The following is a 22,841-nucleotide window of genomic DNA, read 5'->3' as shown; positions in this document are numbered from 1 at the left end:
CTCTTGGCACCTGCTGCAGCAGACTCTTGCAAAGAACATGCTTGGTTTCTGCCAAACGCTGCCATCTTCGTTCAATATGTATTTACCAGGGGTGCAGAACCTCTTTCAGCCGGAGGGCTAAATTCCATTTTGGAGAAGCTCTTGTGGGTGGGTGGAGCCAAAAAGCTAAACATGTCAGCATATTGTAACTTAAAGTTCTTCCTGCCAGTAACTGAGCCTCAAGAGTGGTATTTCAATATTTTAGGGGGGGGGGGGGAATGATTGGTGGTTGAAGGAAAGAGAGCATAGTCTCCTGGAAACCCCTGGGGGGCTGGATATGGCCCCTGGGCCTGAGGGTCTGCACCCCTGGAATATACATTCTCATTGCACACCCAGATCATTCCCTAGAATTTAAAGATGTCTTTATATTTTTCTCACTTCACTCTTCAAGGTCATCCTTTGCTGGATCAACTTAGGCAGCATCAGAGAGAAGCTTAACAACACACCAATGGGCCTAATTGATTGCTTTAGTCCCTCCAGATGTGCTGGCCTGCAACTCCAATGGCCATGCCAGCTGGGAATGATGGGAGTTGCAGTCCTGGAAGGCACCAGGACAGGAAAGGCTGAGATAGAGGCTTGGTTTAAAAAAAGAAAAAAGGAAGGGGCACTGAACTGTTACGGTAAACCAAGAAGGCTTTTGGAGAAGGACAGAGCATGGCAGAGAGAAAAGGGAAACCCTCCTTGGGAAGAGAAAACAGCATACCAATCAGCAGTAATGGGAGAAGGGAATGAAGAGGGGCTGATGCAGACACGTGAGCTTGGGAGTTCAAACCCCCAGTTCCCTTGTCTGCATAAAGCAAAGCGATTTGGGGACATGGAAGTCTGCAAATCCACTTTCCAAAGGAGAGGCAAAGCCTTAATTGTACACGAGAGCTTTGCCAAAGGGCGCCTGGAAAAGGCAGCTGCCGGGGCAGAACTTTCAGAACTGCTACTGGGGAGAAACAAAGACAAAGAGCCTCGGAGGAAGACTTGGCAGCTTGGCACCTTTATTTTTACTTTTTTAAAATTATTTAAAAAGCGTAATTAGAAAGTTTCAATATACAGAAATAATCCTAGCAAACCAGTTAGACATTCCACCGCTTGACATCAGCACCGCTAAAGACGCAGCCCCCCCCCCCAGCAACCCCTCTCTTTAGTACTCCACAGGCACCATCCGCCAGCACTGTCCACCAAGTAACTCGCCACTGTGCAGCCTCCTCTAACCAGTGGAGGTTAAGGAGCAGCAGCGAGGACGAACAGGAGCAGGGGAGATGCTGCTAACAGCAGCCTTGAGAAAACATCCCACCCTTCCCAAAAAAAACAACCAGAAACTGGACTGCTGGATTGGCAAAGATCACACCCACAGCCCCCCCCTTTACAAGAGCACCCCCTCTCCCCCACAACGAGGACCCACTGTTGCTTCAGCTCATCCATCCCAAACCAAGCCATCAATATCCTCCTTCATTTCTACAGATGTTTTCTGCTAGCAATTCCTTCCAAAGCGGATTGCTCAGTTCACATTCTCAATTTTAAATTAGTGAGAAGTAAACGACAAGAAATGCACAGAGAAGTTGGCCGTGGAAGATGGGTAGCTGGGATGGATGTTGCTTTTCAAAACACTTTAATCGGCTTAAACCCGTCACATTCACAGTTTGAGGTGGGAAAGCCTGCACAGTCTGACTACTTCCCATGTGATTGTAGGATCAGGGCTTGTGCAACCATAATTTGTTTTATTAAAGGCAAGCAAAACAATAAATAAGTGTATTTTAAACTTAGCCCTTTTTGCATGATTCGAAGTTGATACTGGAGGGCCTCCTGTTAGCATGAGCACCGTCATCTTCAGATTCTGGGGAGGGGACAGCAAAATCATTTTGGTTTGAAGAACCTCTTCTGCAACCAGGACCATCTTAATATGCTCAGCAAGCCAATTTTCAAATGCCAAGGAGTTGAGCCCTGGCTATTTCCCTACCGAAGCCCACCTCAGCCACAGGAATTGCCTTGTGTTTCAGCATAACCAAAACAGGAGAGCCGGTCACTCCCTGAACAAGCTGGAGAAGGAAGACTCTCTCGATTTCTTGATGCCCAAGAAACAGCTTCCATTCTAACGGGAGGACACAGGAAACAGACAGACGTGACTGCTGGGTGCAAGCACGATTTGGAAGAGCCCAATTCCCCTTCCCACACTTTTTGGCTCTTAAAGAAAAAGACAACCACAAGGGACTTTGCCCATCCGAAAAGCACTTCTGAGTGGAAGAGAAAATGCAGGAGGGTACAGAGTGATGGGTGAAGGGAAAGAAAGAAAGGGATTGTGACAGATTTACACTTCCGTAGCTCCTGACTAATGTAATGCAATGGGGGGGGGGGTTGTGGGGAGATCACAAGTTTTGACCCTAATATTGCTCTGCCTTGAAGGCTTTACATTAATGACGTGAGGTTGAATTTGGGGCACAAAGAAGGGCCAGTCTGCCCGCTGCCAGAGTCTGGAGAAGAGAACAGCTCTGACTGAGAATGCCCCAGCAACAACACTGGCTGTTCCGGAGCCTAGGAAAAAGGATCTCAGAAGGGTCCCAATGCAGCATGAAGCTTGCAGGCACCCAGAGCCCCACTCCTAGCTTGACAGCTAACCAACACTGGAGAGCAATGGGTGCCAACAAGGGCAGCTCCATTTCAGGGCATTGTACTGTATCTTTGGAGATCGGGGGCGGGGAGAGGAACTCTGATCATTCATGATTGGTTGATATTAAGAAGGCAGAAGCCAAAGCAACATGAGGGAGGCGCAGCAGGTTAAAGCAAATATACATTATGTACAAACTCTTAGGATCAAAAGTCCACTTGGTACGCAAAGTCATTTTTTCGTCTACAAGATACTCTTGAAAAAAGGAGGAAGGGAAGAGGGGCAGAACGCCCTCCATCCAATACCTTCTTGGCACTATTGTGGTAGGGTGCCTCCGGATCGAAAACGTGGGAGAGAACTCATTTAAATAACGGCACAGAGCAAGGGAAAGACGTCCTCCCAAGGCCCGGCCCAGCGGAATCGCCTGTGTCTGGCTGGAAGGGCTGAGCTGTCTGAGCGCGCAGTCTCTGCCGCGGGAGAAAGGACATTAGCAACACCTCTTCTTTCGTTTACTGTTCTTCGTTAGCTTCACCACGTCATTCTGTTGCTGCTGCTGCTGCTTTGCTAAGTTGTCTTTCTTGGCTCGCAGAACCAACTCTGTGATGCAGTTGAACATCTGCAGTAGAGGAAAGGCAGGAGGAAGGTCAAACAGCAGGCTGGCAACAAAGTCTCCCTACACGTACCACAAGTGGGCAATGCTAGAATCAGGGCCGCTGCAGATGTGGTGTTAGCTGGCCATTAACCAAGGGTCAGAGCTTGGGCTGTGGGACCACATGTTAAAGCAGGAGCTGGAGTGAGGGTGGGGGGAAACGCAACATCGCCCCTGCCCCCCTTTTACTGTAATCTGGTATGACATCAGATCAGTATCACTTCCAAAGCCCCATGAGTGCTTTGGAACTAGCCCATAAGAACCACAAAGGGAAGGAAGTTTACACGTTTCTGGGTCAATGGAGGTGCGAAGGGGGGGCAGGGCATGGTGCGTGGCCATCTGGGGAGCCCTGGAGGTCTAGATTGGGACCCCAGGAGGACTGGATTTGGCCCAGGGGTCTGGAGTTTACCACCCTGGCTTAGTTGGCCACAAGCTATGTAGGCCTGCTGTGAAAAGGCTTCCTGTGGAAACAAACTTGATGAAAGATGAAGCTGCACAGCCACCTGTCAGGGATGCTCTGACTTGGATTCCTGCACTGAGCAGGGGGTTGGACTCAATGGTCTTATAGGCCCCTTCCAACCCTACTATTCTGTGACTCCATGAAAGGGACAAGGGCTGTAGGATCATGCCGCTCTATCACCGTCAGTCTCTTGACACGGTCCTGCTTAAAGCTAGACACTGTCCCAAAGGACTCTTTCTCACTGCCTCTGCTTTCTGCTTGGCCCTGCAGGTACAGAGGGGGGTGGCTCTTTCCCAGCCATGTAATCCCCTGTTCAGGACATGGTCGGGGGCAGTCAAGGCAACACTGCAGGGGCAGAAGAATGAAGGCAACCCCCGCCCCACAGCTTTCCTTCCCCAGCTGCCGGACTACCTCTTCCACATTAACGTTCTCTTTGGCGCTGGTCTCAAACAGTTGGATCCCCATCTGCCCAGCAAATTTATAGGCATCTTCCGTCTCGACCACTTTCCGTTCCGGATCGTCGTTCTTATTACCAACTATAAGGAGCAATAAAAAGAAAAGAAAAAGGTCACCACTGTGCTCTTGGGAGCCCAACTCACAAGACCACCTAAGGGGGCCACTTGCAGAGAGTCTATTTATTAAGTTGTGGCTATCAGAGAGTAACGAGTCACGTTTATTGATCTAAGGCAGCCTTCCCCAACCTGGTGCCCTCCCAATGTATTGGAATGCAACTCTCCTAATTCCCCAGCCAGCACGGCTGCACCAGGTTGGGGAAAGCTCAGTCAAGGTATTTATATAATGTTTTTCAGGCAAACCCCACAGAGCATTTTTATTATTATTATTAATTAAGCATTGATACATTTATATAATGCAATGGTAAAGGCATGAAACCTACAGGGAATTAAGAACAAACGAAGAGCTCTCTCCTCCCCTTGGTGCACGATGGTCCTTAATAGCCTGGTGGTGGCAGCTGGGGGAGGGAGGGGAACATTTATGCAGCACTGCAGAGTGTTCACAGTGCTTCACCATAGATCAGCAGCAATCCTTACAACAGTCTTATAAGGGAGACATGTATTGTTACACCCATATTGCAGATGGTAGGAGTGGGCACTCAGGCTGAGAGGAATAAGCTTACTTAAGACCCCCTAGATAGCTTATGGCTGAGGTGAAGTGTAAACTGGGACTTAAAGTTGTGAAATTTAAACTGGTTGGCAGCTCAGCCTTAGCCACATCGCTACATTAGCCATTATGAGAAGAAATGTGGCACTATGAATCAGCCATCACCTGGCCACGGTGACTTGACTAGGCACACCAGGCAGCTTACCTAATATCCGGCAAACGTCGTCACAGTTCTGGTTTATTTCATGCAACCACCGCTTGACGTTCACAAAGGATTCGGCGCTCGTGACATCATACACCACAATCACCCCATGCGTCCCTCTGTAGTACCTGAGGCCAGGAAGACACACCAATCGACATTAATTCTGGTATCACGGCCGCTTGAAACTCACTGCTAGGTTTAGGTCTTTATTTCTATCTAAATGCACATCCTGCTTTCCTATCATATGACCCCCAAAAGAGCTTACAGTAAGACAAATAGATCATGACCATGCTATAAAACAATTCAGTTTAAAACACAAATTGGTGAGGACAGCAGAAATTTAATATCCCACTTCCATTAAACACCCACAGGCATGTGTCAGGGAGCCCCAGCTGCACACATACGTGGTGCTTAACGAGGTACTATATGCTCGCTATAAAAGAAACACAGGTAAACCTGCGCAAACATGAGGGCTGTGGAGAGCCCTTAGCCGCTTGGATGGGGTGAATAAGAACTGCAGCAGAAGGAGAAGGGTGAGGACTGGAGCCTTTGAATGAGAGAAAAAAATAGGCAAATCATGCTGCCTGCTCTTCCTTCTGGGCCTTAACACAATGCACGAGCACATGATGCACAAAGTGGAAATGGATCTGTGGGATGCAGCACTGGCAGGCTTGAAATATCAGATTACCATGGAGAGGACTCTGTGAGCAGTGGACAACTGTCGTCACTGCTCGCTTGAAGTGGATTAGAAATTCAGGATAGAAAGGTCAACACAAGAGGACGAAATTACAGAAGGCACATTGCCACTTGGATAGAAACATTAATGCGTAGCCAGCTATGCTGGGATAGGAAATCTCAGAGCGTGATATGAATCCTACAGCACTGAGAGAATGTAAGACCCATGGTTGGATAGCGGGGGGCAGTTTTCAGCAACAGTTGAGGCGTTCACATGAGCTATTTTGTAGAGAGGGTCTGGAGATCAGTTGTAGAGCACCTACTTTGCATGCAAAAGGTCTCAGGTTCAATCCCTGGCATCTCCAGGTAGGGCTGGGCAAAACTCCTGTCTGAAACCTTGGAGAGCCACTGCCAGTCAGCATAGAAGAGGTGGGCAGAAGGTAGATTTCCAGCTGTTTGGGACCAACTCCCAGAAGCCCTTGCCAGTATGGCCAATGGTCAGGAATGCTGGGAGCTGAAGTCCAAAACATCAAGAGATCTACTTTCTGCCCACCCCTGGTGTAGAAAATACACTACTAGATGGACCACCCCTAGATGAACTCAGTATAAGGCACCTTCCTGTGCCCCACTGTTGAAATGTAGGTTTTAAACTCTTTCGGGCAGGGGCCTGTACATTTAAAGCATCATGTAAATTTGACAGCATGGTATAAATCAGAACAGCTCACAGCCTTATCCCCACACAAGTAAACTAATGGGAGGAAGCCATCTTTTGCATATGAAGAAACTTATCATGCATTAAGCACCATCTGAGCTGATAATATGAATTCATTTTGCACCTCCCTCCCTCCATTTTCATCAGACTGTACCAGATACAAGCCTAAGATCATCAACAGTAATTCAACAGGTGTAGCGCAGCTGCTGGTAAAACCACATATAAGCATACAGCATTTAAACCAGGATCACACTTAAAGACAAGATCCTCAGGAAACTGAATACCACATTGGGTGGCTTCAGTGGACTGCTGGGGAACTTCAGTGCACACCCAGCCCTGGGCGTAGCCCTTTATTTACCATGTGGCTTAATGGCAAAGGCGTTGTGTAGCTTTTCCTGTTGTATTAGAAATCTCCTTTCTGGGCATTCCCCACAGACTACTGGTTTAACACCAAAAGCGCCTCAAGTCAATCACAACGGGCACACACAGGAAAAGCTCTGCTGACACGGCACAATGAGAAGCGAAGCAGCTGGCCCACACGCCCCATCTGAAAGATATTCAGGGCTGCCCAGCAGACGGTTTTACCCTCATGACTGTTTCCTGTCTGAAGCTGGCCCACAGAGCATAACCCGCAGAGGATGTACGTAAGAAAGTCAGGGTGCTGGGTCTGCTTACCGCTAGCCCTTCATACTGCTTCCTGTAGCAGAAAAAAATGCAAAAGGGAGCCATGGAGCACATATACGACTCTCTCTGGACCCTTGCTAATATTTCTAGCCTAATGGAATCTGCCAAAGAGGGCAGTTCCCCCATCCTCAAGATATGTTGTCTAGTAAGACATGACTGTGTCCCATTTCAAAATATTTCGATTTGAAAAAAAGGAATTCAAATATCAATGGGGAGACTTTTTGTAACCAGAATCTTTTCTGCAAAGCCCCTTTGTAATCTAGTTAACATGTTTACTTAGCGTCTTCCTCCTTTGCCCTGAAAAACAGCAGACATGGGATCAGCCTACCAAAGCAAAACTGGATTTCTTCCTCTTTGTTGGCTTGCTGTTACTTGTTCAGTGACCACCTAAGCCTCATGAGTTCTGCGCAATGCAAAAGACTCCATCCCACATTTAAAATATAAGTTGTTCTAAAATCAAGTCATTGTATCTTGTTGATGTTCAGTTGTGTCCGACTCTTCGTGACCCCATGGACCATAGCACGCCAGGCCTTCCTGTCCTGCGCTCTCTCCCGGAGTGTGCTCAAGTTCATATTCATTGCATCGGTGATGCTACCTAGCCATCTCATCCTCTGTCGTCCCCTTCTCCTTTTGCCTTCAGTCTTTCCCAGCATCAGGGTCTTTTCCAGAGAGTTTTCTCTTCGCATTAGGTGGCCAAAATATTTGAGCTTCAGCTTCAGTATCTGTCCTTCCAATGAGCACTCAGGGTTGATTTCCTTTAGGATGGACTGATTTCACCTCCTTAATATCTGATATCTGCACTGCATATCTACACTGCAAACATATTGCTTTTATACCACTCACTGTACTGGCTCGCACCAAAGAATCCTGGGAACTTTAGTTTGGAGAAGGTGCTGGAAATATTCTGTCAATGATTCCTAGCTCACCGCCTCACAGAAATACATTTCCCAGGATTCCCCAGTGAATGGGTCTGACTATGCCAGTATCAATCTTGTAGTATAAATACATCCTTAGCTCCTGTCTAGGAAATAGCCCACCTGGGGTAACAGGCAAGAGAAAATAAAAGTAAAAAAAAATGGCATGAAAATAAAAAAGAAAGATTTAGGAATCAAATCATCCAAATTACTTCTGTGGGGTTCTTCCTCTTTTCAAGCATATATCTATCTGCAGCCAAGCAGAGATTTCTTGTTCTAAATATGCTCTGCCAGAGCACTATGAAGACATCCTCCAGAAGAGAACAAGTTCTCAACAGAGCTGTCCATGTACTCATCAGTGTGAAACTGAACTGAGACCAAGAGAAAGGTAACTCTCCTACCAAGCTTGGATCCCAGGTTATTTATAGTAACAGATTTTGTAGAAGAGGGTGGGCAGCTTGTGGCGCTTCAGATGTTTTGGTCTACAACTCTCATCAGCCCTAGTCAGCATAGCCAGTGGTAAGGGATAATGGGAGTTGTAGGCCAAAACATCTGGAGAGCCACAAGATGCCCACTCCTGTTGTAGAATCACGGAGCTACAAGGGAAACAAAGACCTTCTAGCCTGCCATTAGACACACACATTAACCACATTGCAAGTTAAGCTGTGTTCCTTGTAGTACATTGAAGTCTGAACAGAGAATGGGTCTGAACATGGTCTACCACCACCACCACCGTACAATGCAAAGCATATTGTGCAATAAACCAAAAGTTGGGTGCATTCCACAGTCAAGTATTCCAACCTCCGTACCAAAAAGAGGAGGATTCTATGACCTGCACAAGTTAAGCAAATTAATCATATCTGCATTTGCTATCTCATTTCCTACAATTTATTCTGCAATTTTAATCCGTTTGTGCAATTTACTTACTGGTACCCACAGTGTAGGGTACCATGGTCATGCCTGTTATTTATAAACAGAAGTGACAAGTATTATGGCTGCAAGCTGTTGTTGGTTTAACTGGGTCACTTAGGGCGCAATCCTATACAGATAGGCGGCCACCTCGAACTCGAAGGCGGCTGCCTATCCAATGCAGGGCAGGAGATGCACAGAGGGGATCGTTCCCTCCATGCTTCTCCTGCCCTGCATTTTTGGCTAGACAGCAGATTGCGCCTGTGTAGCCGCAGGAGGGCTGAGTGGGGGAGGAGGCTGCCGTACGACACACTGGATGTGACGTACAGGCATTTCTGCCCTCCCTGCCCCGGAATGCTCCCTGAGAACACCCCATTTTGGCCACTCTGCATTCCTCTTGCAAGCGCAGAGCACAGGGCTTTTCCATGCTCCCTCTGAGGCAGCGTGGAAGTTGGGGAAGGTCAATTCTCTGGGAACTGGATGTCGTATCATAGAGTCATAGAATAGTAGGGTTGGAAGGGGCCTACAAGACCATCGAGTCCAACCCCCTGCTCAGTGCAGGAATCCAAGTCACAGCATCCCTGACAGATGGCTGTCCAGCCTCATTTTGAATGCCTCCAGTGTGAGAAAGCCCACCACCTCCCTAGGGAATGGGTTCCATTGTCATATTGCTCTAACAATCAGGAAGTTTTTCCTGATGTTCAGCCGGAATCTGGCTTCCTGTCACTTGAGCCCATGATTCCGTGTCCTGCATTCTGGGATGATTGAAAAGAGATCCTGGCCTTCCTCTCTGGGACAACCTTTCAAGTACTTGAAGAGCGCTATCATATCTCCCCTCAGTCTTCTCTTCTCAAGGCGAAACATGCCCAGTTCTTTCAGTCTCTCCTCATAGGGCTTTGTTTCCAGTCCCCTGATCATCTTTGTTGCCCTCCTCTGAACCCTCTCCAGTTTGTCCGCATCCTTTTTAAAGTGCGGTGCCCAGAACTGGACACAGTACTCCAGATGAGGCCTAACCAGTGCTGAGTAGAGGGGAACTAGTAGTTCCCGGGATTTGGAAGCGATGCTTCTATTAATGCAGCCCAAAACAACATTAGCCTTTTTTGCAGCCACACCACATTGTTGGCTCATATTCAGCTTGTGATCGACAACAATTCCAAGATCCTTCTTGCTTGCAGTGTTGTTGAGCCATGTATTGCCCATCTTGTAACTGTGCGTTTGGTTTCTTTTTCCTAGGTGCAGAACTTGGTATTTATCCCTATTCAATGTCATTCTGTTGTTTTCTGCCCAGCGCTCCAGTCTATCAAGATCACTTTGAATTTTGTTTCTGTCTTCCAAGGTATTAGCTATCCCACCCAATTCTGTGTCATCTGCAAATTTGATCAGGATTCCCTGCACCTCCTCCTCCAAGTTATTAATAAAAATGTTGAGGAGCACTGGGCCCGGGACTGAGCCCTGCGGTACCCCGCTTGTTACCTCTCCCCAGTTTGAGAAGATCCCACTGATAAGCACTCTTTGAGTCTGATTCTGTAGCCAACTGTGGATCCACCTGATCATTGTTTCATCTAGCCCACTTTGAGCTAGTTTGCTCACCAGGATATCATGGGGCACTTTGTCGAAAGCTTTGCTGAAGTCGAGGTATATTATGTCCACAGCATTCCCACGGTCCACAAGGGAGGTTACCTGATCAAAAAATGAGATCAGATTCGTCTGGCAGGATTTGTTCTTGGCAAATCCATGTTGGCTTTGAGTAATCACTGCATTGTTTGCAAAATGCTTACAGGTGGATTGCTTTATCAACTGCTCCAGAATTTTCCCAGGGATTGATGTCAGACTGACTGGTCTGTATTTCCCAAGTCCTCCTTTTTACCCTTTTTGAAGATAGGAACAACATTAGCCCTCCTCCAGTCATCTGGCACTTCACCCGTCCTCCATGATTTCCCAAAGAGAATAGACAGTGGTTCTGAGAGTTCTTCTGCCAGTTCCTTTATTACTCTAGGATGCAGTTCATCTGGCCCTGGAGATCTGAACTCATTCAAAGTCATTAGGTGTTCCTTGACCATATGCCTATCGATCTCAAGCCACAATCCTGCCCCTTCAGCCTGTACTTCGCCTTTGCCAGGGGGGTCATAGACCCCCTTTTGGGAGAAGACTAAGCCAAAGTAGGAATTGAGCACTTCTGCCTTTTCTTTGTCATCTGTTATCATTTTGCCATCCTTATTTAATAGCTGAACCACCATTTCTTTCCTCTGTCTTTTACTATGCATGTAGCTGAAGAAAGCTTTTTTGTTGCTTTTAGCATCCCTCGCTAACCTCAGCTTGTTCTCAGCTTTAGCCTTCCTGACACCTATGGCCATCTAGCTGCTGACTAGCAGCCATAGGATTGCTCCCTCCATCAACTAAAACTTTAGTTGATTAACTGATGAAGGCCAGTTTTAATAGATGGGGTCAAGCATGAAAGCCACACACTGATTTTTGTTTAGGTTATCTTGGTTCTGATGAGTTAGTGCAGCCTTCCTCAATCTGGTGTCCTCCAGATGTCTTGGATTACAACGTGCTGGAATGACTGTAGTCCAACACATCTGGGGGGCACCAGGTTGGGGAAGAATGAGTTAGTGTAATAGTGAATAAAAGAGAAAATATTTGACATGAACTGTTCTTCCAGTAAGTAAGTAGAGAGGCTGCTTCAGGGGTCAGCATCTTTACCACGAGCACCCTCCCCACAAAAGATCCCCCCGTATCCTCCCGAGGGGAGAGCCTAGAACCTGGACTATGGCACCAACTGCCAGAGACCAGAAAAGCCTGCCATAAACACCTCCATATATCATTAATATGTTGTTATCTTCTTGTGGATTTTAATGGTAAGATGCTTTGCGAGTCAATCTTGACGGAAAAGTGGCGTAATAATAATAATGATAAGTAGTACTAGTAACTGATGGTAGTTCGTGTTTTAGGTCTGCTCACACTTCCTTCAATATCCCAGAGAGGCAACTATATTAATATGCAAACTTATTTAAGCAATTAATCAGTAAAAATACACAATTAAATCAAATTCTTAATCAATTGATATCCTTATTAAAATCGACTCACGTTGATGTGATAGTCCGGAAGCGCTCTTGCCCAGCAGTATCCCAGATCTGTAGCTTGACCTTTTCTCCGTTAATCTCAACTGTCCGGATTTTGAAGTCAACTCCAATTGTGGTAATGTAGCTGCCTGCCAACAGAAATAGCAAGAAGAAAACTGACCTAAGATATTTCACTGCTTCTCAAATACTTCAGAATTTTCAGTAATGACTAGGAAGACTTTTCTGTAGACTGCAAAAGCCCCAAGAACAATTACTATTTACTGATATTTCCTCACCAGCAACCCCCCACCCAACTGTTTTTTTAAAATCTGAAATCCTTAACAATGAAAACAAGCTCCACATTTTTCGGGACGAGGGACTGTATACACAAAAGCACAAATTAAAAAGATGAGAACATAAGAAGAGCCCTGCTGGATCAGACCAAGGGTCCATCTCGTCCAGCATTCTCTTCACACAGTGGCCAACTAGCTGTCGACCAGGAACCCACAAGCAGGGCATGAGCGCAACAGCACCCTCCCACCCATGTTCCCCAGCAACTGGTGTACACAGGCTTACTGGAGGTAGCATGTAGCCCTCAAGACTAGCAGCCACTGATAGCCTTTTCCTCCAGGAATTTGTCCACCCCCCTTTTAAAGCCATCCAAATTGGTGTCCATCACTATGTCTTGTGGTAGCAAATTCCATAGTTTAAATATGCGCTGTGTGAAGAAGTCCTTCCTTTTCTCTGTCCTGAATCTCCCACCAATCAGCTTCATAGGATGACCGTGGCTTCTAGTATTTTGAGAGAGGGAGAAAAATGTCTCCCTGTCCACATTTTCCACACCATGCATCATTTTGTAGACCTCTATCATGTCTCCCCTTACCCTCCTTTTTTGCAAGGTAAACAATCTCAGCTGTTGCATCTCCCCTATGAGAGAAGGTTGCTCTAGACCCTTGATCATTTCAGTTGCCCTTTTCTGCACTTTTTCCAGCTCCACAGTATCTTCTTTTAGGTGTGGTGACCAGAACTGGACATAGTATTCCAAATGTGGTCGCATCATAGATTTGTATAGGAGAAGTATAATATTGGCAGTTTTATTCTCAGTTCCTTTTCTAATTATGCCTAACATGGAGCTTGCCTTTTTTTTCAGCAGCCACACACTGGGTTGACATCTTCATTGAACTGTCCACCACAACCCCAAGATCTCTTTCCTGGTCAGTCACCGTTAGCTCAGATCCCATCAGGCTATACTTGAAGTTGAGATTTTTTGCCCCAACGTGCATCACTTTATACTTGCTTACACTGAACTGCATTTGCCATGTTACTTAATTTATTTCAGAAGTATAACCCATCATATTCCAAGTGCCCAAGGCTAGTCACAGCATCGGAAACAGAGACCCGCAAAAATGGTATCTGTGTGCATGTGTGCATAGTTATTTGTACCACTTGCTCCCATCTTCCCTTTCCCTCCATATATCTACAAACACACAACCCATATCTGCGCTTTAATGAAAAAAAGGTCAAGAGTCAGGAAGCCCCTATCTTTTTTATCACAGATCTTAACGAAGCTTTGCACCACTTAGTTCCATAGGGGCGGGGACAACACTCGTGCCCTTTCCAACCTATTGCCCACAGGGCCTGGGGTGATGGGCAAAGGTATTCTGCCACCCATTCCCCTACTTGCAGTGCCCTTCTCTTCTCCTGTAGGACTTGATGAGTATGATTAGAAGCACTCTGGAGATCCTTTGGTGAACACTGCATTGGAATTGCCCTCGGCCTCCTCACCTGAGAAAGTGTTGTCTGCAAAACGTAACAGCAAACTGCTCTTGCCAACACCTGAAAGAGAAAAAAAATGCTAAGACCCCAAATTGAACTGAAGCAGCAGCTTATGGCTTAAAAAAAAAATCCCAGCCACTTTGGGACACATGGTTAATGATCTCTTTTTTGCAGGTAGTAAGTAGCTTCACATGTGCATGTTTGGGCATCTGTACACAATATGCAGGTGTCTGCAAGTCTGCCCTCTAGAGGTAAGGGCCTCTAGTCTTCCGGCAAGCACCACACAGATCTTCTTGCCAGAACTCTCGCTTGGCTATCGTTTGGAGAAGGTTAAGAAAGAGAAATCTTTCTCAAGTTGCAGGACGATGCCCTGCTGTTCCCACCTTCTCCAAATCCCCAACACAAACTAAGAGACGTTATGCCCCCTTCTCTCCAGCCCTCTGTGGATGCCATAGAACTAAAGAGAAAGGGGGTGTGGGCATCTGGGGAACTACGGAGGGCCAGATTGGGACCCTGGGCCTGACGTTCTGCACCCCTGTTATAAAGAAACTCTTTCCCGATCCCAAGAGAGAGATGGAACTTCTTAAGGCTCACTAGCCTTTCTCAGACCTCTGGCTAGAAAGTGTACATGCCAATTCTGTTGCTATGCATCCAAATTAGTTTCGAGTTACCTTTTCTGAATCTGGCTAAGCTTTATGTATTTATTTACCTATCATCCTTCTATTCCACCCTTTCTCAAGGAAGTGCCCAAAGCAGCCAACAACCTCAATAAAAAAAACATTAAAACCAATCCTAAAAACACAAAATACAAGTACAAAGCAACAACAGCAACCAGCAGCTGAATTAACTTTCCAGCAACTTTCAATGTTGTCTGGAAGCCTGCAAAAACATGTACATTTTTAGGAAAAAAGGAAAGGTTCCTCCTGTGCAAGCACTGAGTCATTGCTGACTCCTAGAGGGACACCACTTTAGCTGGTGTTTTCATGGCAGACTATAGTGGGGTGGTTTGCCGTTGCCTTCCCCAGTCGTGACTACATTTTTAACTACCACCTAAATGCAAACATTGTGCAGGCCAGGTGAATCTCAACAGGGAGATTCCATAACTGGGGAACCACCTCCAAGAAGGCCTTGCTTTGCATGTTAGCCACATAAGCCACACTCTCCAGGGACATCACCAGCAAAGCCTCCCCTGCTGATCTCAAAGCTCAAATTGGTTGGTACTAGGTGAGGTGATCCTTCAAATAATGGGCCCTGAGCCATCTAGGGCTTCATACACTAGTACCAACACCTCAAATTGGGCCTTGTAGCTCAGTGGCAGCTGGTGCAGAGCTTGCAGGGTTGGTATAATATGATCCTGCCTTGCTTGGACAACACATGACAGCAACATTCTGTATCAGCTGCAGCTTCCGGACCACACTGAAGGGAAACTGTAAAGCACATTGCAGAAATCCAGTCAGGAAGTTATCAAAACATGGACTACAGGGGTAAAGTTGTCCTAGTCCAAGAACAGCCATCACTAGTTAACCAGCTGGAGTTGGGCATAGACACTCCTTGCTAACAAAGCCACTTGGGCCTCCAGTGACAGCTTAGCATTTAGGAGTACCCCCAGACTATGCACCCACTCTTTCAGGGGGAGTGCTACCTTATTCCTACACACAGGAGCCACCTATCCACAGAGCTTCCATCTTACTGGGATTCAGCTTTAGTCTATTAGCCCTCATCCACTCCATCACTGCCTCCAGACACTGGCCCAGCACCTACACAGCCTCTCCTGATTCAGATGGAAAGGAGAGGTAAAGGTGAGTGTCATCCACATAGTAGTGACACTTTGTTCCAAACCCTGGGATTACTCTCAGCAGTTTCATACATTAAATCGTATGGGAGACAGGAGAGAACCTTGCAGGACCCCACAGCACAACTGCCATGGATCCAAGCAGAAGTCCTCCAGTGCTACTCTAGTTTCAGCTCTGCGGGTAAGCGCAGATCACTGAAAGACTGTGCCTCTCACTCCCAACCCATGCACCCAATTCAACAAGGTACCATGGTCAATGGCAGGGATGGGCAACCTGTAGCCCTCCAGATGCTTTGGCCTACAACTCCCATCAGCCCTAGCCACCATAGCCAATGGTGATGGAGTATGGGAATTGTAGGCCAAAATATTTGGAGGGCCACAAGTTGCCCACCCCTGGTCCATGGTATCGAAAGCTGCTGAGAGCTCAAGGAGAATCCACAGGGCAGCACTCTCCCCATCTCTCTCCCAAAGTTGTTAATCAACTGGGACAATGAAGACTTGTTGCAACACCTTGCAATGACAAGTTCCACAGAACTTGCTTTGTGAGCAAAAGTAACAAGCTCTGGCCCTTCACTAGACCAGAAACAGGATGCACAGACTTGCTGCTTGCAAGCAAACTATAGCCCATCTGCCCCTCCAGCGTGACTCACTGACGGCTGACTGAGACCTACAGCCCAAGGGACTTTCCACACAGAAAGCAACGGGCAGCTCTCCTGCATGCTTATATGTATTTTGCTAACAGAAATGTAGGCTCTGGGAGATTATTACAGCTGCTAGTTCTAAATTTCACTATATGACGCCAAGATAAAGCAAAGAACACTTGGACAGAGGCTCAAGCATGTGCTCTACCACTAAGCTATCGTCTTCTGTCAATTGGCTTGACATAACTGACAACAGGCTTATCAAGTGGTTCCATCCACACCATGGGAAGCTACTAGAGCCAGTGTGGTGTACTGGTTGGACTGGCAGGAATCCTGGGTACTGGTCCCCACTTGGCTATCTCAGCCTAACCTACCTCACAGGCTTGTTGTGAGGATAAAATGGAAAGGAGGAGGACCATGTAAGCCGCCTTGCGTTCCTTGCAAGAGGAAAAAAAGGTGGGATATAAAAGTAATAATACAGAAATGTTATTTGGTAACTGGTCATTTATATTCACTATTTTTTAAAATTCCTCAGGACAGAAAATAGTTTAAGACTGCCTATATTGTAAGCTGGGGAAAAGCTTCCACAGTAAGCCAAAGGAGCAGATGGAAACTCACACAAATTAAGTGCCAGTTCATTCATTATGCATTGCATTTCCTACATGGACAATATTTCCACGTAGGAATTAATAGTATGAAACACTCACACAGTAATATCATCACTATACTGTAGCAAATGAAGGAGTGGGGCTGAGAGAATAGTAACTTGCCTCAGGCCATCTAGTGAGGTTGTGGTTGAAGCTAGGATTTCCTGGTTTACACTCAGCCACTATGCTTACATGGAGCACTCTTTATGCTTTCTAGAGACACTTATAAACTGTACATTAAAAAAGAAAGACACAGGCTGTGCCATTTAGTTTATACAATATAAGTAAGACTAGACACAAAAGGGAAGAAGAGTCTGAAACAGTTCTTACAAGTATAAGCTCTGGGAATAGAGAAGTGCTTTTAATTAACAGATACTGAACTACTCTAAACTCTCACAGAATGACCTACAAATCTAAACATCTATATTTCATAATCACATCCCTTCCCATGTCCCTTCACATTCCTTAAAATTAACTAAGGGTGCAATCCTATGTATGTTTAGACTGGAGAACCAGAGAACCACGAAAAGGTCTAGCCTAAACATAATGCAGACACAATGCAAGACTTTCCTATTCCTTAAACTTATAGTGGTTAGAGTGCTGCTTGGTTGGGAAACCCAAATTCAAAACCCCATGCAGTTTGGATTCACGGGAAAAGTTACTACCTCCGAACCTAATCTACTCTGCAAGACTGTTGTGAAGCCATGACACTACTCTAAGCTCCATGGGAGCAAGGGCAGGAAACAATTAATACTAAGCCTAAGCATGTGAAACTGTGTAATCATCCCTTGTCACTTGCACCTCTCCTTTTCCTTCCTTCTCTCCTCCATTACCAAATTTAAATTACAAGTTAACTGGAGCAGAGACCTATCCTTTCTGTTATATCATTCTGCAAAGTGCCATGTATATGAATGGTGCTACATAAATACTAACGGTGAGAAATTCTAACTTTTAGGTGGCCATGGATATAAGAGGAAGGATATTTAGAATGTACTTGTTATTTTCAGCTACTCTGCCTCCTCCTAATCATTTATATGGTACTTACAAATAATCTGCAAAGTACTTAACAATCTTTCATTCATTATTATTCATCTCATTCACATCCCACTGCTTCCTCCAAAGATCTTAGTGAACCATACATAACAGCTTCTCCCCATTTTATTCTCACAACACACCTGAAAGGTATGTTGAGAGGCTGAAAGAGCATGACTGGCCTAAACTATGCAATGGGCCTTGCACCATAGGGTGGTGGAAGATCTGAACCCAGATCTCACTCGGCTTTTCGCCCAACAACCACACTCACACCCCTCAAACTGCCCTTATTTATCAAGGACAGCTCTTGTTTTCCAACACCTGAGCCTGGTAAAATGCTGTCCCCATTTTGCCTTTTGGAAAGGTGTTCAGGAAGCTTTTTTTTAAAAAATGTTGCTTTTAAAACATACATTTATGTACTTCAGTTTTCAGCCTCCATCTGCCAGGTCTCTGGAAATTAAATCTCTGGAGTGGTGGCGGTGATGTGACTCTAGAAGCCCTGCACATAAATGCAGACACAGACCTTGCTTCCCATCCACCTCTACTGCTACCTATCCAGATACTGGTATCAACAGTATGCTGTGATAAAATGTATTTGAATGTCCCTCTTTTCATCCATGAGATGTTGGAAAGTATGCAGAAGTGCTGTAGCACAGTGTCTAAAAGACATACAGCCCAATCCTACCTATGTGTACTCAAGTAAGCTCCACTGCATTCAATGGGGCTTAGCGAGAGATAAACATGCATAGGATTGAAACATGAATTATGAAACTGGAAGTCCTTAGTCTGAATGTCTATCCTTTCTGCAACAAAGTTACTGAGTGACCTTAAGCAACCCACTCTCTCTTTCTCTCAGGCTTACAGCGTTGGAGATAGTACTTTACCTACTTTAAATGGTTGTTGTGAGGATTTCAACGATGCGTGAGATAACGAAAGCAAGTGTGTTGTAGTGATTAGACAATCCAAGACCACAGAGATCAGTGTTGGAAGCCTTCATACAACCAGAAAGCTCACAGGGTGACCTTGGACCGGATGCTCTCTCAGCCTAGCCTACCTCTAAGGGTCATTGTGGGGATAAAGAGGAGAACCATGCATGCCACTGAGCTCATTGGAGGGAGGCTGGGATAAAAAGCATAATAAATACATTAAAAAAAAAACCAGGCACTGCATGTGAAGTGCACTGAACACTCCGAAAGGTGCTATAAAAGAGCCCCTACTCACCCACACAGCTCACTGGGTGACCTTGGGCTACTCTGTGTTCCTACCTAACTCACCTCACAGGGTTGTTGTGAGGATAAAATGTGCGCCCCACCTTGGAGAAAAAGCGGTGGATGATAATGTAGTAAATAAAAACACATTGTCGGAATTATGCCCTAGTAATAACAATAATTACGATAATAGCGATAACATGTACACACCTCTTTATCTAGAAAGCTCTTGCACCTCCCAGCCAGGGGAGGCCATAAGCCCCAGGAAATAAATACAGAGACAGGGGGAGGAAATGCACATCAACTTATCTGCCCCCCATCTTCCACAGGCGAACCTCCCCCCCCCCACACACGAGGGCTCCTTCCAAATGAACCCCCCCCCAAGCACCAACTGCCCCCTCACCCTAAAGAGACCAGGCCGCCCCCCCTTCCCCTCAGGGCCGGCCGCCCACGGGCTCTTCCGCCTCACACACCCTCCCCCCGCCGCGCGCCGGGCTCTTCCGCTCCCCTCCCTCCGCGGCTCCCGGCCCGCCCCGCCCACTCCTCCCCTCACCGCTGTCGCCGATGATGAGGAGCTTGAAGAGGTGGTCGTAGTCCCGGGCCATGGCCGGAGAAGGGCGGTGGGAGGAGCGGGCGCTCCTGGCGTCGCGACAAGGCCAAGTCTCTTCAGGCGGCGGCGGCGGCGGCGGCGGCGGCGGCGGCTCCGAGGCCGGATCCCGTCCTCGAGCCAACAGCCGGAACTGACAGCGGCGGCGGCCAAGCAAGAGACGGCGACACCCCCCCGGCCCTTCTCCTCCAGCGCGCATGCGCCCCGCTCCGCCCGGGCAGCTGGAAAAACCGCCCGCTGCTCAGTGCGCAGGCGCGACTCCTCCCCTCCGCCCGCGCGGCTCCCTCCGCACCACAGGCCGGGCTCTCATTTCCTCCCTCTTCCCTTCTTCAACATGGCGCCCAGCGCGCCACTTCCAGCTGTGCGACTCCTCCCTTGCTCCTTTCCCCGTCCGGGCCGTGGCGGCGCATGCCCCTGGTGCGCAGGCGCGGGCCAGTGGGAAGGCGAGAGTAAAGGGAGGGGGGAAGGTGGTAGCAGCGTTACGCATGCGCCGTCTCTTCGTGCCTGGCCGGCCGGAAGAGGACGCACCCGGGCAACGGTTATTAATAGTACTTAATTAACTATTAATTAGCAGTTAATTAACGATTAATAAATATTAATATCAAATGTATGCGTCGCTTCCCACCGCAAAAAGCAGTCATCTTATTTCACCAAGAAGGTGTTTTAATCTCAGTTTGGCAGCCTTGGAGAGTGTAAAGGCCAGAGTGTTCCTGAGCACCTGCAGAGTGCCTTCATCACACCACAGACGTGAACCATCCCTCGTTCTTCGAGGAGGAAGGGCTTTCAGACCTGATACGGGCATAGGGATTGAGCCATAGAGTTTTATTTTAGAAAGCTGGCCCTTGGCCGACTCACTGTCTATTCATTTGTAGAATTCATACTTGTAAAGTGGCTTACACGATGTCAGTATAAAACAGTGGATTACAATGCTGTGTGGTATTTAGGGAAAGATGGGTCAGTGGGACCCACCTCATCAGCCTGAGAGAGCAGCTGCCATTGAAACACTGTGCCCTTGCATTTCTCCATTCAAATTACTCACCATAAGAACAATTATCTAACATTAAGAATTAAGGTTTGCTTGTTTTTGTCTTCCCTGACAAAGTCCCTCATCAAAGACTCCTGAGCAAACTTAGTCATGGAATAAGAGGAGAGGTCCTATTATGGATCAGTAACTGATTAAGGGCACAATCCTATGGCTGCTAGTCAGCCATAGAATAGGTCGGTTCCTGGAGAAGAGCAGTGTGGAGTAGCGTAAAAGGGGCGTCCCTGGGGCCAGGCTGGGGCGGGGAGGGCGGAAATGCCGGTACGACACATCCTATGTGTCATCCGGCTGCCACCGTCCCTGCTCCGACTTCCCGTAGCGAATGCAAGGCAGGAGAAGCGCAGAGGAGACAATCCCCTCCACGCTTCTCCTGCCCTGCATTGGATAGGCGGTTGCCTATTCCAATAGGATTGCTCCCTCCAGATAAGAAAGCAAAGAGTAGGAATAAATGGTAAATTCTCCCAATGGAGGTATGTAAATAGTGGGGTCCCACAGGGATCTGTATTGGGTGTCATGTTTTTCAACTTGTTCATAATTGATCTGGAATCACGAGTGAGCAGTGAGGTAACCAAGTTTGCCACTGACGCCAAATTATTTAGGGTGGTTAAAACAAAAAGCGTTTACGAAGAGCTCGAGAAGGATCTCTCCAAGCTGGGAGAATGGACATCAAAATGGCAAATGCGGTTCAATGTAAACAAGTGTAAGGTGATGCACATCGGAGGGGAGGGGAATCCCAACTGCACATATATGCTGATGGTATCTGAGCTAGCAGTGACTGACCAAGAAAGAGATCTTGGGGTTGGGGTGGACAGCTTGTTGAAAATGTCACCCCAGTGTGCGGCTACCGTGAAAAAGGCAAATGCAATGTTAGGCAAAATTACGACAGGAATCGAAAATAAAACTGTCAAGATCATACTCCCGTTATATAAATCTGCGTTGCGACCACACTTGGAATGTTGTGTACAGTTCTGGTCACTGCACCTAAAAAAGGATATTGTAGAGTTGGAAAAAGTACAGAAAACGACAACTAAGGGTGCGATGCTATGGCCGCTAGTCTTATCCTCCATAGGATAGGACGGTTGCCTGAGAACCGACCACCGTCCCCTCCCGCACTGCCTTGTAGGCAGCGTGGAACGGCCCTGCGTTCTGCGCTTGGAAGAGGAGTGCGGGGCAGCAAAAATGGGGCGTTCCTGGGGACGTGTTTTATTTATTAATTTATTAATTATTGCATTTATATCCCGCCTTTATTCCTCTTGCAAGGAACCCAAGGCGGCTTACGTTATCCTCCTCCTCTCCATTTTATCCTCACAACAACAACCCTGTGAGGTAGGTTGGGCTGAGAGTGTGTGACTGGCCCAAAGTCACCCAGTGAGCTTCCATGGCCGAGTGGGGACTAGAACCCGGATCTCCCAGCTCCCAGTCCAACACTCTTGCCACTACACCACACTGGCTTGGGGCAGGGAAGTCAGAAATGCTGGTACGACACGTCCTACGTGTTTTCTGGCTGCCGCTTCCCACGTTCCGAGGTCCCATGGCAAGACAGACGAAATTGGCTGTCTAGCCGTAAATGCAGGGTGGCTGAAGCGCAGAGCGGACGATCCCCTCCACGCTTCTCCTGCCCTGCATTGGATAGGTGGTCGCCTCCGAGTTTGGAGGCGGCCTCCTATCTGGATAGGATTGAACCCTAAACTGATCAAGGGGGTGGAGCAACTCCCCTATGAAGAAAGGTTACAGTGTCTGGGATTGTTTGGCTTAGAAAAAGGTCAAGTGAGCGGAGACATGATAGAGGTGTACAAGATTATGCATGGCGCGGAGAAAGTAGATAGGGAGACGTTTTTGTCCCTCATCATACTAGAACCCAATGGGGTCAGTGCATGAAGCTGATTGCTGAGAGATTCAGGACGGATTAAAGGAAGTCCTTCTTCACACAGTGCAGAGTTAAACTTTGGAACTTACTGCCACAGGATGTAGTGATGGCCACCAATTTGGATGGCTTTAAAAGGCGGTTAGACTGATTCCTGGAGGAGAAGGCCATCAGTGGCTAATAGTCCTGATGGCTATATGCGGTCTCCAGTATC

General features: G+C 47.1%; 1 protein-coding gene across 1 annotated transcript; it reads right to left on the bottom strand.

Moving 5' to 3' along the window:
- Positions 1 to 997: 997 nt before the first annotated feature.
- On the bottom strand, positions 998 to 19,916 carry RAB35 (RAB35, member RAS oncogene family). Its single transcript, XM_084820514.1, has 6 exons — positions 19,668 to 19,916; positions 13,804 to 13,854; positions 12,044 to 12,167; positions 5,066 to 5,190; positions 4,153 to 4,277; positions 998 to 3,248 (listed from the first exon to the last, which is right to left on the bottom strand). Exons 1-6 carry the CDS (start codon positions 19,717 to 19,719, stop codon positions 3,120 to 3,122), a joined length of 606 nt encoding a protein of 201 aa, XP_084676640.1. The 5' UTR covers positions 19,720 to 19,916; the 3' UTR covers positions 998 to 3,119.
- Positions 19,917 to 22,841: the final 2,925 nt, after the last annotated feature.

This window comes from Heloderma suspectum, chromosome 13 (assembly GCF_057233095.1).
Source record: "Heloderma suspectum isolate Gila_16-S chromosome 13, 16-S_ref, whole genome shotgun sequence".
NCBI classification, from domain to species: Eukaryota; Metazoa; Chordata; class Lepidosauria; order Squamata; family Helodermatidae; genus Heloderma; species Heloderma suspectum.
The sequence above is the reverse complement of the archived record's forward strand: the minus strand, read 5'-3'. Positions and strand labels throughout refer to the sequence as shown.